At 48.9% G+C, this 16,619-nt stretch overlaps 1 protein-coding gene and 1 pseudogene across 1 annotated transcript; both read left to right on the top strand.

Annotated features, from left to right (window-relative positions):
• Positions 1-2,286: 2,286 nt before the first annotated feature.
• On the top strand, positions 2,287-13,510 carry LOC139417546 (death-inducer obliterator 1-like; annotated as a pseudogene).
• Positions 13,511-14,775: 1,265 nt separating this feature from the next.
• On the top strand, positions 14,776-15,726 carry LOC139417545 (vesicle-associated protein-like). Its single transcript, XM_071166789.1, has one exon. It carries the CDS (start codon positions 14,776-14,778, stop codon positions 15,724-15,726), a length of 951 nt encoding a protein of 316 aa, XP_071022890.1.
• Positions 15,727-16,619: the final 893 nt, after the last annotated feature.

The raw sequence follows: 16,619 nt of genomic DNA, 5'->3' as shown, positions 1-16,619 counted from the left end.
GTCATTTCTCAATGACTCACAGATTGCTATTATCTTGCTGCTCTCCTCTTTCAACTCATTGAGCTGACGCTGGGAGAGCTGCAAACAGTTCTTCAGGTCCTGGACCTCTCTGGTCAGGTCGTCCATTATTTTATTAGTTGAATCAACCAGTATTTGCACACAACATTAGAAGTAATTGTCTTGTTGTTTTAACTACTGCTTGTATAACTCTTTTTGTTTGTTTTAAAAGATCCTTGACGTGTGACAGAGAGGCACCACTGTCCTCAATGGTACTCCCACCGGCTTTGGTCTTTGTCATGGTAGCTAGCAATGTAGGTTACTCCGTTACTCCTCGCAGGTCACAGGGAAGATTGAAAACAACAAACAGTAGGCTAGTTAGCTGCTACGCCAAATAGACACATCCTTGGTCGGCAGGATCACTGGACAGACACTAGCAGTCCCTGCAACTGATGTCAACTGGGTCACGGGATCCAAACTAAAAGTTAGCTAGCTATTAAGAACTTTCCAATACACTTTCAAAACAACAAAACTGAGCTCTCCCTCGTTCCATTTATCAGTCAAATAGCTGTGCAGCGATGCTCCCCATCCAACCTGACAGAGCTTGACAAAATCTGCAGAGAAGAATGAGAGGAACTCCCCAAATACAGGTGTGCCAAGCTTGTAGTATCATACCCAAGAAGACTCGATGCTGTAATCACAGCCAAAGGTGCTTCAACAAAGTACTGAGCAAAGGGTCTGAATACTTATGTAATTGTGATATTTCTGTTTTTTATTCTTAATACATTTGCAACATTTTCTAAAAACCTCTTTATGCTTTGTCATTATGGAGTATTTTGTGTATATTGATGAGGGGAAAAAAGCTATTTAAACCATTTTCGAATAAGGCTGTAGCGTAACCAAATGGGGAAAAAGTTAAGAGGTCTGAATACTTTCCGAATGCACTGTAAAAGCGTTTCCACTGACATTTCACTTATTTTTACCGACACAAAAAGATCCCACCTTTGTCAAGCATATTTTGTTTTTATCGACATTTGGGAAAGTTAACCGGAAAATGTTCTGTCTCCATCAGGCCTGTCATGACATTTTTATCCAACATTTTACTTGCATAAACAGGCTGGATGGAAATCTGGTTATAGGTTATATTTTTGCTGTCACAATACCGGCACCCAACTGCCTGAGACAGCCGATTCAAATACACGCACAAACACGAGAGTTTGTACACATCACACGGTCAGCCGCAGAGCATTGGGTCAAGGGTGTCTTGTCTTGCCTAATGGCAGCAACCCCCCCCCCCCTCCCCGTTAATTTGATGTAAATGTGTTATTCACATGTTGCATAGTATTTGTAACAACAACAATCTAAGTGGGCTATGTATGAACAGTCCGTTCTTAAACATTGTTAGCAGCATTAAATATTTTGGTTTTCCCGTTATCATATCCTGCCCTCTGCCCTCTGCCCTTACCTTACTGTTTTCAATCAAAATACTTACATTTAGCTGAAAAAGAAAACCCGTCATTTCCTTCCCTGGGATTTTACTAGCTGTGATGCTCACAAAGGGGGACTCTTATTTCTAGTAATGAATTGAGGAATTCATTTAAGCCACACTGTACATACCATCAATAAGTGGGCCATCAACAAAAACATAAACAATAGTGCAAATACACCCCATCACATTTCCCCACGCAAATAACATGTATTCAAGCAACAACATTCCATGAGAGCCACATTTACCTTTTTACAAACATAATTTAAAGCTCTACATCATTTGTCTACCATTCAAAGCTACCTTTTTTTTTGGTAATTATCAGGTAGAACAAACCTAATCCCATTGAGTTATTTCTTCTAATTTTATTTTTTTTTTACCCCTTTTTCTCCCCAATTTCGTGGTATCCAATTGTTGTAGTAGCTACTATCTTGTCTCAAATCTTTCTTTCAGGTTTTATTATATTTCTGCTTCTCCTTGCAGTATTCACTTTTAGAGAGAGTACACATTCACACGGAATTCTCAGGCCAAGAAATGCAATACTGAAGCTGTCTTAGTCAATGGTGGTGAAGCTGTCTTAATGGTAGTGGTTAATCACATGCATGCACTATTCATGCTTAACTGGTTTCAAAACACGCTTATATATACGCTTTCAAATTTACCTCACGGCTTATTACACTGACTTCCTTGATTCCAGTCATAGCTACCAGATGCCATATTTACTTATCGGCACTGATTCAGCTCCCCTGTTATTCTATTTTATAACAGCAAAAAGGGCCAGTGGGCAGGTTGAGATTGAGCCCATGGCTCCTCAGACACATTCTCCACAAAGCTCTCCGTCAGACAACATCACTGAGCCCGCTCCTCCTCTGCGAGGTGCTCCAGGAAGAACCAAGAGACCAGCGAACATCGGCAAGAAACCATCTGAGGATACGCCCCCTGTCAAACAACCCAACCCCCCCAAATCAAGCTTCTCTACGTCTCCCGAGGTCCCAAACACCTCAGCCTCCAGACACCACGAAAACAGGGGCCCTGAGGATCGTCAAAACCTCCTTCACCATCCCCAAGAAGCAGCCTGTCACCCCCACTCCATCCTCACCTTCACCCCCAGTCCCACTGAATGAAACCAGGACCCTGCCTGTGTCCCCAGACCCAATCGCCCCTTCCTCTCGACCCCCCCCCCCCAGCCAGCCAATAACCAGGTCAGGCAGAGCATCCAACGCTCTCTTACCAACATCCTGTTCAAGAGGTGAATATAGAAAGATGCAAGCATATAGAGATGGTGGATAGCATTTCTCTCTCTCTCACACACACACACACACACTGGATAACATTGATTGACAAAGCAGCATTGCTTAAGCTCTTTTGAGTGCAGGACAACATTTTTATTGAAAGATGACTAATTGCATTTTGATTTTATAAGGGTGTGCGACTGTGACGATTTGGAGAGGTCTGAGAGTGAAGTGGGAAAACTGGTCACCAACATCGAGGCGAGTACATGAACAAGTACCGAACCATCATGTTCAACCTTAAAGACCCCAACAATAAGGTTGGTCTACAGATGACAGAAAAAACACGTGCCTTATCATAAGAATACAATCTCAACTCCAGTTGCATAATAAAATGATCTGCTATACAGTTAGTGCATTTCATTCAATAAGTTGTCAAAACCACTATTCAATTTAACAAATGTGCCCCTTTCTCACAAAGTAGACATCTGGATCACTATGTGGTTGTACGCTTTACTGATTGTGGTGGGGTGGGTCTCCAGGGTTTGTTCTACAGTGTCATCCGTGGTGAAGTCAGTCCCTTCAGACTGGCCAGGATGAGCCATGCAAGCCACAAAGGTGTCTGAGCCGAGCAAAAGGGACTCTCTAGCGGTAGAGTATAATTATGATAGCTTTATCTTTTTTGTTATGGCAGTCAGGTACACCACATTTGGATAGTCCCAAATACAATATATACAAAAGTATATAACATTTCTGCCCTGCTAGAGCTGCCCCGGTCAACTGTAAGTGCTGTTATTATGAAGTGGAAACGTCTAGGAGCAACAACAGCTTAGCCGCAAAGTGGAAGGTCATATAAACTCACAGAACGGGACCGCTTACTGCTGAAGCGCATAAAAATCCTCTGTCCTCGGTTGCAACACTCACTACAGTGTTCCAAACTGCCTCTGGAAGCAACGTCAGCGCAATAAATGTTATTTCGGGAGCTTCATGAAATGGGTTACCGTGGCCGAGCGGCTGCACACAAGCCTAAGATGACGATCTTAGGTCGCCATTGGACTCTGGAGCAGTGGAAACACGTTCTCTGGAGTGATGAATCACGCTTCACCATCTGGAAATCCGACAGACTAATCCGGGTTTGGCGGATGCCAGGAGAACGCTACCTGCCTGAATGCATAGTGCCAACTGTAAAGTTTGGTGGAGAAATAAATAATGGTCTGTGGCTGTTTTTCCTGGTTCGGGCTAGGCCCCTTAGTTCCAGTGAAGGGAAAGTGTAATGCTATAGCATACAATGACATTTTAGACAATTCTGTACTTCCAACTTTGTGGCAACAGTTTGGGTAAGGCCTTTTCCTGTTTCAACATGACAATGTCCCAATGCAGTGTCTTGGTTTTGCAGTTTTCCGGAATAGGGGAGGCGGGAGAATCCATAACACGGGAGGCATGGGGGTCCGTACAGAAATGGTTTGTCAAGATCGGTGTGGAAGAACTTGACTTGCCTGCACAGAGCCCTGACCTCAACCCCATTAAACGCCTTTGGGATGAATTGGAACGCCAACTGCGAGCCAGGCCTAAGCGCCAAACATCAGTGCCCGGCCTCACTAATGCTCTTCTGGCTGAATGGAAGCAAGTCCCCGCAGAAATGTTCCAACATCTAGTGGAAACCCTAACCGGAAGAGTAGAGCCTGTTATAAGCAGCAAAGCGGGGACCAACTCCATTTTCATGCCCAGGATTTTGGAATGAGATGTTTGACAAGCATGTGTCCACATACTTTTGGTCATGTCATGTAGATGATCTACAAACTATCAACAAAACTGTCTGTTTATAAGCAACTGCTTGGTTAGGTTTAGAATAAAGGTTTGGGTGAGGGTTTGGTTTAGGGTTAGTAAATAGTTAGTTGAAATGTTGTTGACAGTTATTGAAAATCTACTGCACATCTACAAAGCATCTACTAGGGACTATCCAAATGAAGTGTTACCAAACAAATGACTAAATAAGACCATTATCATACTTCATTGAGAACGGTATTGATCATCCATCCTAGTTGATTGAGGTGCTGTGTTCTAATTCCCTGATTGTTGTCGATGTGTCTTGCAGGTCCAGGAGTCTGATCCCAAAGCCCCATGTGTACTTCCAAACCCAGCGCCTGAGCCAGTGAAGGTTGACATACTCAGTCTTCCCCCCAGGACAAGTAGACGTATGCAAAACATTATGAATATGAACATTATACTCTGATCTGTTACAATGGCGCCGAAGGAGTTGGCCGCCGTTTTACGATCCCGTAACCAGTTGTGCTATTGTGTATGTTTTTTCTCGTTATTTGTAACTTATTTTGTACATAAAGTTTCTGCCACCGTGTCTTATGACGAGTCGGATGGGAAGGATTTACTCCAGACACCCGACAAGGCCCTCATCCTCATCATTCGCAGAAGGAAAAGATGGAGTTATTGTGGACGACGGTCCGGGTGCCTTGTAAGGATCCGCCGCCGAGAGGGTAATCTACCTTTAGCATCGTTCCTATTAGCCAATTTACAGTCAATCGATAATAAAATAGATGAACTACGAGCACGTATATCCTACCAACGGGACAATAAAAACTGTAATATATTATGTGTCACCGAGTCGTGGCTGAACGACGACATGATTAACATACAGCTGCCGGGTTTTAAGCTTTTTTGGCAGGATAGAACAGCGGCCTCTGGTAAGACAAGGGGAGGTGGCCTATGCATATTTGTAGACAACAGCTGGTGCACGAAATCAAAGGGAGTCTTGAGGTTTTGCTCGCCTGAGGTAGAGTATCTCATGATAAGCTGTAGATCACACTATTTACCAAGAGAGTTTACATCTTATACCACCGCAGACCGATGCTGACACTAAGACTGCACTCAATGAGCTGTATACGGTCATAAGCAAACAGGAAAACACTCATCCAGAGGCAGCGCTCCTAGTGACTTTAGTGCAGGGAAACTCAAATCAGTTTTACTTCATTTCTATCAGCATGTTAAATGTGCAACCAGAGGGAAAAAACTCTAGACCACTTTTACTACACAAACAGAGACGTGTACAAAGCTCTCCCTCGCCCTCCATTTGGCAAATCTGACCATAATTCTATCCTTCTGATTCCTGCTTACAAGCAAAAACTACAGCAGGAAACAACAGTGACTCGGTCAATAAGAAAGTGGTCAGTTGAAGCAGATGCTAAGCTACAGGACTTTTTTTCTAGTACAGACTGGAAAATGTTCCAGGATTCCTCCAATGGCATTGAGGAGTACACCACATGAGTCACTGGCTTCATCAATAAGTGCATCAATGACGTCATTTCCACAATGACCATACGTACATACCCCAACCAGAAGCCATGGATTACAGGCAACATCCGCACTGAGCTAAAGGGTACAGCTGCCGTTTTCAAGGAGCGGGACTCTAACTCGGAAGCCAATACGAAAGCCTGCTATCCTCCCGGGTGGCAAAGTGGTCTAGGGCACTGCATCGCAGTGCTAGCTGTGCCACCAGAGACTCTGGGTTCGAGCCCAGGCTCTGTCGCAGTCGGCCGCGACCGGGAGGTCCATTTGGCCTAGCGTCGTCCGGGTTAGGGAGGGTTTGGCCGTTAGGATATCCTTGTCTCATCGCGCACTAGCGACTCCTGTGGCGGGCCGGGCGCAGTGCACGCTAACCAGGTCGCCAGGTGTACGGTGTTTCCTCCAACACATTGGTGCGGCTGGCTTCCGGGTTGGTTGCGCCCTGTGTTAAGAAGCAGGGCGGCTTGGTTGGGTTGTGTTTTGGAGGACGCATGGCTTTCGACCTTCGTCTCTCCCGAGCCCGTACGGGAGTTGTAGCGATGAGACAAGATAGTAACTACTAACAATTAGATACCACAAAATTGTGGAGAAAAGTGGGTAAAATTCGAAAAAAATTATAAAAATAAATCCTGCTAGGCTCTGACGAACCATTAAACAGGTAAAGCGTCAATACAGGACTAAGATTGAATCGTCGGATGTGTCAGGGCTTGCAAACTATTACAGACTACAAAGGGAAGCACAGCTACGAGCTGCCCAGTGACACGAACCTACCAGACGAGTTAAATTACTTCTATGCTCGCTTTGAGGAAAGTAACACTGAGACATGCATGAGAGCACCAGCCGTTCCGGATGACTGTGTGATCACGCTCTCCGTAGCCGATGTGAGTAAGACCTTTAAACAGGTCAACATTCACAAGGCCGCAGGGCCAGACGGATTACCAGGATGTGTACTCCCAGCTTGCTCTGGCCAACTGGCAAGTGTCTTCACTGACATTTTCAACCTGTAATACCAGTCTGTAATACCAACATGTTTCAAGCAGACCACTATAGTCTTTGTGCCCAAGAACACTAAAATAACCTGCCTAAATGACTACCGACCCATAGCACTCACGTCTGTAGCCATGAAGGGATTTGAAATGCTGGCCATGGCTCACATCAACACAATTATCCCAGAAACCCGAGACCGCCCCAACAGAGACCGCCCCAACAGATCCACAACACTGCCCTTTCCACCTGGACAAAAGGAACACCTATGTGAGAATGCTATTCATTGACTACAGCTCAGCATTCAACACCATAGTGCCCTCAAAGCTCATCACTAAGCTAAGGACCCTGGGACTAAACACCTCCCTCTGCAACTGGATCCTGGACTTCCTGACGGGCCATCCCCAGTTGATAAGGGTAGGGAACAACACATCCGCCACGCTGATCCTCAACACGGGGACCCCTCAGGGGTGCGTGCTCAGTCCCCCCCTGTACTCCATGTTCACTCATGACTGCATGGCCAGGAATGACTCCAACACCATCAAGTTTGCCGATGACACAACAGTGGTAGGCCTGATCACGACAACAATGAGACCGCCTATAGGGAGGTCAGAGACCTGGTCATGTGGTACCAGGACAACAACCTGTCCCTCAACGAGATCAAGACAAAGGAGATGATTGTGGACTACAGGAAAAGGAGGACCATGCTGCTGGGTTGTATGCTGGGGGTGCTCAATTCATTCTCATCGACAAGGCTGTAGTGGAACAGGTTGAGAGCTTCACATTCCATGGTGTCCACATCACAACAAACTATCATGGGCCAAACACACTAAGACAGTCGGGCACGACAAAGCCTATTCCCCCTAAGGAGACTGAAAAGATTTGGCATGGGTCCTCAGATCCTCAAAAGGTTCTACAGCTGCACCATCGAGAGCATCCTGACTGGTTGCATCACTGCCTGGTATGGCAACTGCTCGGCCTCCGACAAGCATGGCACTACAAAGGGTAGTGCGTATGGCTCAATACATCACTGGCGCCAAGTCAAGGTCCAAAAGGCTTCTTAACAGCTTCTACCCCCAAGCCATAAGACTGCTGAACAGCTAATCAACAGGCTACCCAGACCCCTCTTTTACGCTGCTGCTACTCTCTGTTTATTATCTATGCATAGTCACTTTAACTCTACCTACATGTACATATTACCTCAACTAACCGGTGCCCCTGCACATTCAAATCAAATCAAATCAAATTTATTTATATAGCCCTTCGTGCATCAGCTGATATCTCAAAGTGCTGTACAGAAACCCAGCCTAAAACCCCAAACAGCAAGCAATGCAGGTGTAGACGAAAAACTCCCTAGAAAGGCCAAAACCTAGGAAGAAACCTAGAGAGGAACCAGGCTATGTGGGGTGGCCAGTCCTCTTCTGGCTGTGCCGGGTGGAGATTATAACAGAACATGGTCAAGATGTTCAAATGTTCATAAATGACCAGCATGGTCGAATAATAATAAGGCAGAACAGTTGAAACTGGAGCAGCAGCACTGTCATGTCAGGTATTCCTGGGGCATGGTCCTAGGGCCCAGGTCCTCCGAGAGAGAGAAAGGGAATCCAATTCAATCAGTGTAGATGAAGGGGAGGAGACAGTTTAAAGGAGGATTTTTAAGCATTGAGACAGTTGACATGGATTGTGTATCTGTGCCATCGAGTGTGAATGTGCAAGACAAGATTTAAGTGCCTTTGAACATGGTAGTTCCCAGGCGCACCGGTGTGTGTCAAGAACTGCAACGCTGCTGGGTTGTTTGCTGGGGGTGCGCAACTAAATATGAAGGTATTCACTTTCAAATGTATGCCAAACAAAAAACAATTATTGCAAAGTTAAACAAAACTCTATGCACAAGGACGACTTTTAAGAATTTCCACAGAAATGTTTTACAAAAACACATTACATTTTCAGATGTTTGGTAGCAGAATGACGGCACTGCACAAAGCATCATTATGTTACCGTGGAATTACCCATGACCTCCACATCTTGCATGGCTATACTTTTTACGTGTTATCTAACATGTATTGTTTGGTCATGTTGATGAACTGATTCCTAGATGTTTTGTTTCATCTTCAAATGTGCCATACGTTTTATTAGATTTGTGTGTGTTTGTGCGTGAGAATCTGTGTGTAACATTTTAGTAAATGAGAGTGTGACATGATCCTCTTTTCTCAGGAACAGAAGACCACTCTCCATGCTGCCCCTAAGGCCAGACCTAGCCAGTCGAGCCAGAGCAGCTCAGTGCCAGACATCCTCAGCTGCATGCTGAAAGACACAACTGCCGAGCACAGAGCTCACCTGTTTGACCTCAAGTGCAAGATCTGCACAGGTAAATGGAAAAAAGAGAAAGCACAATTACAGTGTACACATCACAACATCCAACAAACACCATAAAATTATGTTTTGTCTTTTGCAATGTGTCAAACTATGATTGTGAAGGGCCACAGGGTTGGCTCCCGTGTTGATATCAACCACAATCACTCCCAACGTCAAAATGAATGATTTAATGCATTCTGTATTCTGTAGAGGGTGATGATGTTGCTAGCAGATGTTTTGTGTGGGTTGGTGTCTGTTTCTGCCCTTCAGGTCAGATATCAGTCGAGGATGAGGCGGAGCCTTTAGCCAAGAAGCCTAAACTCTCTGGGTCATCGTCGTCCTCCACCAAACCAGACCAATGGAGAGACAGGCTGTCTCGGCCACCCTGGATGTATGCCAGAACAGCTCTCAGAACAGAGGAGAGAGGATGGAGAACTCCAGCTGGAGATGAATCACCCCTCCTTGCACCCCCCGACTCCCCCACCATGGAATCCTCTGCTTCCCCAGTAATGGAGGACGACCCTGCCTTAACCATCATGGAATCCCCCACTTCTCCCACAATGGAATCTCCAGCTTCTCCAACAATGGAATCTCCCGCTTCTACAACAATGGAATCTCCCGCCTCCCCCATTTTGGATTCTCCTGCCTCCTCTATTCCGGAAAACTGCAAAGCCAAGACACCGTCCAGAATGTATACCCCAGTCATGATCCCAGCTGTTTCTACGGTAACCATCACAAGGCGTGACCCCCATTGGCAACCGTTCTGCTGCTCTTTATGGTGACCCCCGCACAGCTGACAACTGCACTCCTGCCATGGCAAGTGTCGCCTTGTCTACAGCCCCACTTCCACCAGTCTTTTATGCCCCTGTGAAACAGAGTGGTACTCTGAGCAAGCCATTCATGCCCTCGCCACCCCCCCCCATCCCAGCCACCAATGCCAGCATTACCCAAATCTATCCCGATGAAGCCATCCTCCTCATCGTTCTATGGTTCATCTGGATCATCTGCAGCCTCTTCAAGGTATCTCCTCTCAGTTTGCCACTATCACTACAAGTGAACCTTGATAAGAAAGGGTTTTAAGATAATTAGTGCAGGTTCATTTCAGTCATAATATGAGTCTTGTTTTGTCCTCTGTGCATGAGCAATATTTGCTTTACAGCTGAGTGAATGGGTAGTAGTAAACTCTCATTGTGATGTTGTGTTTGCAGGTCTATGAACTCCCACACCCCTCCAGATGGGGAGACGGCCCAGTTCCTGGCCAAGCAGGAAGTAGTGTGGAAGGGCTTCCTCAACATGATCAGCGTGGCCAAGTTCGTCACCAAGGGCTATCTGGTCTCAGGGCCCTCCGAATATCTCAAAGAGGTAACAGATATAACAGAACAGAACTTTGCTACCGTGACTGCAAGAGAAAAAATAGGAGAGCATTTTCAGATAGTCTTTTTGGATAGTTTCTTTCTAAACATTTAAAACAATTAATCTCATAAACAAACATAGCAGTTTTGGCTATGTGGATATTTACAACAAGTTTATTAGGACCTGCCTGATACCATCCAGATTGGTGGAAGAATCATGCCTCAAACTGTGTGGGACTACATCGGGAGAGTGAAGGCCTCTGTTACAAAGGCAAGCCCTCCCTCTGTCATTATGGAAAAACCTATACAATTTAGATGGGGTCTGTGTATGTATTGGAATCTCAATGTTAAGAGATGATTGTCGGTCCACAGGAGCTTTGTGTGATTCGGTTCCACCCAGCGACAGAGGAGGAGGAAGTGGCCTACGTGTCTCTGTTCTCCTATTTCAGCAGCAGACGGCGCTTTGGGGTGGTGGCCAACAAAAGCCGCAGCATCAAGGATATCTACCTCATCCCAGTCAGCGCAAAGGAATCCATTCCATCCAAACTCCAACCTTTCGAAGGATCAGGTAAGAAAATGCTGTCATTTAGGCCAACATGTAGAAGGCCATACAGATGGCACACACTGCATTATTTTTTCAAAACTCATCTCCCTTCACCCTCTTTATGTAACAAGCCCCAATCTTCTTCTGGGACTGGTTATTTGCCAGAAACCCAAACGTGCGGGAAGCGTACCACAAGCGGTCGAAGAGAAGAGACCCAAGATCCACATGTCCAAAGACCCCAGAGATATAGGCCTCCCTAGACCCCCTTCGCTGTATGGGTCTGACCCTAGAATGGAGGAATTCTTGCCCTATGACCCAGAGATGCCCATCATGTCCACCCATCCTGGTTCCCCTCCTTCCACTGGATCCCTGTCACACTCCTCCTCCTCTGGCTCACTGACTAGCCCATCACTTCTGTCTTCCATTAGAGCTGCTCCGCCGGCTTCTGCCCCTCCCCCACCACTAGCTCCTCCGCTACACCAAGCAGCACGGCCACCAGTCCCCTGCAGACCATCCTGAAGTCACTGTTTGGGATGTACTCTCCTGCAGTCCCAGCAGTTGCAGCAGTGCCCCTCCATCCATTCTTCCCCCTCTCTCAATGGTGGATCCAATAGTCCAGCAGTACGGGCAGAAATCCAAAGTCAAAGAGATTGAGGAGGAGGGAAATGAATACAATCGACCATACGACCCAGGGGAAGAGTATGATCCAGCAATGGGCAATGGATTGGTTGCCCCAATTTGTACTGATAAAATGTTTGAGGCGAAAGCTGCCTCTCTGGCCATTTGTGCTGATGATGACGACGTGGCTTACGACCCTGAAGATGAGACTATCATTGAGGATATGCACAATGATGGGGTCAGTGTAGCAAAAGCCCCCTCTCCAACTCCTACCCCAGCTCAAGCTCCTACCCCAGTCACAGTACAAGCCCCAGTCCCAGCTCCCACTCCAGCCCCTCTGAGCCTCCCCATTACTGGTGATGTAATTGTCTCAGCCGCTACTCTGACTGAACAACAGCAAATGCTTGAGGAGCTCAGCAGGCAGATCGAGGAGCAGAAACAGCAGTTGAAGGAGCAGGAGTGGGCACTGCGTCAGCAGAGAGAGGCAGTGGGCATGTTCATGGCCCACTTCTCTGTTTCTGATGCCTTGATGTCTCCCCCTCCTAAATCTGTGCTGTCTCACTTCCAAACACAGCAGACTGATGGAGAGCAGTCAAATCCTTCAGCGAATCAAAAAGCTTTGAAAGGTCTCTTGAAAACAGAAGTACCAATAAAACAAGAGATTAAGACCGAGACGAAGACTGTACCTCTTTCAGAGTCAAGAAATGTGGAAATGCCCAGTGCAACACCGAAGCGGGTCAAAGAGATTAAAAAGGGAAATATTCAGGCAACCGACAATTCAGATCCTGAAGCTGGTGAGATCCAGGACTCTGATGTAGCTTACGTCCCAGAGGATGACACTATCTTTGATGAGCTGCAAGAAAGTAATGGAGGAGAGAAGGTGAAAACTCTATCACATTCAGCAAGGCGTTCTGAGCGGTCTCGTGACTCCTTGGTGTCTAGCTCGTGTCGTGGCACATCGTGCAATGACACTCCTGATAGGAGGCGTAAGCATAGCAGCCAGCCGGATACTCACTCACCCAAAAGACGGGACCGTAAAGTTAAGGACCGCCACAAAAGCCCTCCTCGTAGATCTGGCAGGTGGTCCCCTGGACGCTCTGATAGGCGGAGGGACAGACACAGACGGGGTGAGAGGAGCCAACCGCATCACAGAGATTGTGACCACTCTGACCGCACAGGCCGCCATCTCCCTCATAAAGAGCGCACTTCTCGGCGCAGCTCTGGTAGCCATAGCAGATCCCCATCTACACCAAGAAAAAAACTAGATTTCGCCTCTAGGGGAGTCAAAGGGAGTCTTCTCCTCCTCCAGTGTCGGAAGACTCCAAGGGTCCAGAGGCTCCTGAAGACATGGGTCCTACGAGCCCAGCTCCAGCACTGGTCATGGAGACTAATGACTCACCTCAGCCCCCTCTTGATAGAAAGGACATTAATGAATCGCTGTGTGATCGTTCTGGACGTCCACCACAGGGAGAGATTGAGTACGCAGGCCATCAATTGCCCCATGAAAATCCCACTCCCCAGCAACCTGGGGATCAACAACCTCCTCAAAGCTTGCTCCGATCACCACCAGCAGGCCTCAACAACCAGCAAGGCCTCAACTTACAGCGTCAAGACAATAGGGATAGGCCCTCTCAACAGGAAATACTAGAGCAACGCAGACATTATGAGAAAGAAACTGTTTTCCTTACAAGGTACTCCCCACAAGGCGTCTCCAAACCAAGGGCCAGATATGATAGGACAAGGGCAAGACATGAGGGGGGGAAGGAGAGGGCTGCAAATGAGGCATCCACGGTCCTGGTTTGATGGTCCACATCAGCCCGTGATCAGACTTCAAGGGCTGCTAGAAACCACAAGAGACGCCAACAACCAGCATCATGACAATGAAGGTGGGGCTGTTCAATCAGAAATAAAGGAGCAAAACATTGTACAGAGTCCATCAGAGATTATGAGAGAGAAACATTGGTCGAAGCCCAGACATGAGAAGGATAGGGCCAGACAAGAGTGGTCGAGGCTCAGACATGCGAGGTCGAGGCCCAGACATGCGAGGTTGAGGCCCAGACATGAGTGGTCCAGGGCCAGACATGAGTGGTCGAAGCCCAGACATGAGAGGTCCAGGGCCAGACATGAGTGGTCGAGGCCCAGACATGAGTGGTCGAGGCCCAGACATGCGAGGTCAAGGCGCAGACATGCGAGGTCGAGGCCCAGACATGCAAGTTCCAGGGCCAGACATGAGGGGTCGAGGCCCAGACATGAGTGTACGAAGCCCAGACATGAGTGGTCGAGGCCCAGACATGCAAGTTCTAGGGCCAGACATGAGGGGTCGAGAGCCAGACACGAGAGGTCCAGGGCCAGACATGAGTAAACGAAGCCCAGGCATGAGTGGTCGAGGCCCAGACATGCAAGTTCTAGGGCCAGACATGAGGGGTCGAGGCCCAGACTTGCGAGGTCGAGGCCCAGGCCCAGACATGCGAGGTCCAGGGCCAGACATGCAAGGTCGAGGCCCAGACCTGAGAGTACCAGGGCCAGACATGAGAGGTCGAAGCCCAGACATGCAAGTTCTAGAGCCAGACATGAGCGGTCGAGGCCCAGACATGAGAGGTCCAGGGCCAGACATGAGTGTACGAAGCCCAGACATGAGTGGTCGAGGCCCAGACATGCAAGTTCCAGGGCCAGACATGAGGGGTCGAGGCCCAGACACGAGTGGTCGAGGCCCAGACATGAGTGTACGAAGCCCAGACATGAGTGCTCGAGGGCCCAGACATGAGAGGTCCAGGGCCAGACATGAGTGTACGAAGCCCAGACATGAGTGGTCGAGGCCCAGACTTGCGAGGTCGAGGCCCAGGCCCAGACATGCGAGGTCCAGGGCCAGACATGCAAGGTCGAGGCCCAGACATGCAAGTCCCAGGGCTAGACATGAGGGGTCGAGGCCCAGACCTGAGAGTACCAGGGCCAGACATGAGGGGTCGAGGCCCAGACATGAGAGGTCCAGGGCCAGACATGAGTGTACGAAGCCCAGACATGAGTGGTCGAAGCCCAGACATGCAAGTTCTAGAGCCAGACATGAGCGGTCGAGGCCCAGACATGAGAGGTCCAGGGCCAGACATGAGTGTACGAAGCCCAGACATGAGTGGTCGAGTCCTAGGCATGCAAGTTCCAGGGCCAGACATGAGGGGTCGAGGCCCAGACATGAGAGGTCCAGGGCCAGACATGAGTGTACGAAGCCCAGACATGAGTGGTCGAGGCCCAGACATGCAAGTTCTAGGGCCAGACATGAGGGGCCGAGGCCCAGACATGAGAGGTCCAGGGCCAGACATGAGTGTACGAAGCCCAGACATGAGTGGTCGAGGCCCAGACATGCAAGTTGCAGGGCCAGACATGAGGGGTCGAGACCCAGACATGAGAGGTCCAGGGCCAGACATGAGTGTACGAAGCCCAGACATGAGTGGTCGAGTCCTAGGCATGCAAGTTCCAGGGCCAGACATGAGGGGTCGAGGCCCAGACATGAGAGGTCCAGGGCCAGACATGAGTGTACGAAGCCCAGACATGAGTGGTCGAGGCCCAGACATGCAAGTTGCAGGGCCAGACATGAGGGGTCGAGACCCAGACATGAGTGGTCGAGGCCCAGACATGCGAGGTCCAGGGCCAGACATGCGTGGTCGAGGCCCAAACATGCAAGTTCCAGGGTCAGACATGAGGGGTCGAGGCCCAGACATGAGAGATCCAGGGCCAGACATGAGTGTACGAAGCCCAGACATGAGTGTACGAAGCCCAGATATGAGTGCTCGAGGCCCAGACATGCAAGTTCCAGGGCCAGACATGAGGGGTCGAGGCCCAGACATGAGTGGTCGAAGTCAAGACATGTGAGTTCCAGGCCCAGACATGCAAGATCGAGGCCCAGATATGCAAATTCTAGGGCCAGACATGAGGGGTCGAGGCCCAGACATGAGAGGTCCAGGGCCAGACATGAGTGTACGAAGCCCAGACATGAGTGGTCGAGGCCCAGACATGCGTGTACGAAGCCCAGACATGAGTGGTCGAGGCCCAGATATGCAAATTCTAGGGCCAGACATGAGGGGTCGAGGCCCAGACATGAGAGGTCCAGGGCCAGACATGAGTGTACGAAGCCCAGACATGAGTGGTCGAGGCCCAGACATGCGAGGTTCAGGGCAAGACATGCGAGGTCGAGGCCAAGACATGCAAGTTCCAGGGTCAGACATGAGGGGTTGAGGCCCAGACATGAGAGGTCCAGGGCCAGACATGAGTGTACGAAGCCCAGACATGAGTGGTCGAGGCCCAGACATGCAAGTTCCAGGGCCAGACATGAGGGGTCGAGGCCCAGACACGAGTGGTCGAGGCCCAGACATGAGTGTACGAAGCCCAGACATGAGTGCTCGAGGGCCCAGACATGAGAGGTCCAGGGCCAGACATGAGTGTACGAAGCCCAGACATGAGTGGTCGAGGCCCAGACATGAGTGGTCGAGGCCCAGACTTGCGAGGTCGAGGCCCAGGCCCAGACATGCGTGGTCCAGGGTCAGACATGCAAGGTCGAGGCCCAGACATGCAAGTCTCAGGGCTAGACATGAGGGGTCGAGGCCCAGACCTGAGAGTACCAGGGCCAGACATGAGGGGTCGAGGCCCAGACATGAGAGGTCCAGGGCCAGACATGAGTGTACGAAGCTCAGACATGAGTGGTCGAAGCCCAGACATGCAAGTTCTAGAGCCAGACATGAGCGGTCGAGGCCCAGACATGAGAGGTC

This window comes from Oncorhynchus clarkii, chromosome 9 (assembly GCF_045791955.1).
Source record: "Oncorhynchus clarkii lewisi isolate Uvic-CL-2024 chromosome 9, UVic_Ocla_1.0, whole genome shotgun sequence".
NCBI classification, from domain to species: Eukaryota; Metazoa; Chordata; class Actinopteri; order Salmoniformes; family Salmonidae; genus Oncorhynchus; species Oncorhynchus clarkii.
This window is presented reverse-complemented; position numbering and strand designations above follow the sequence as displayed.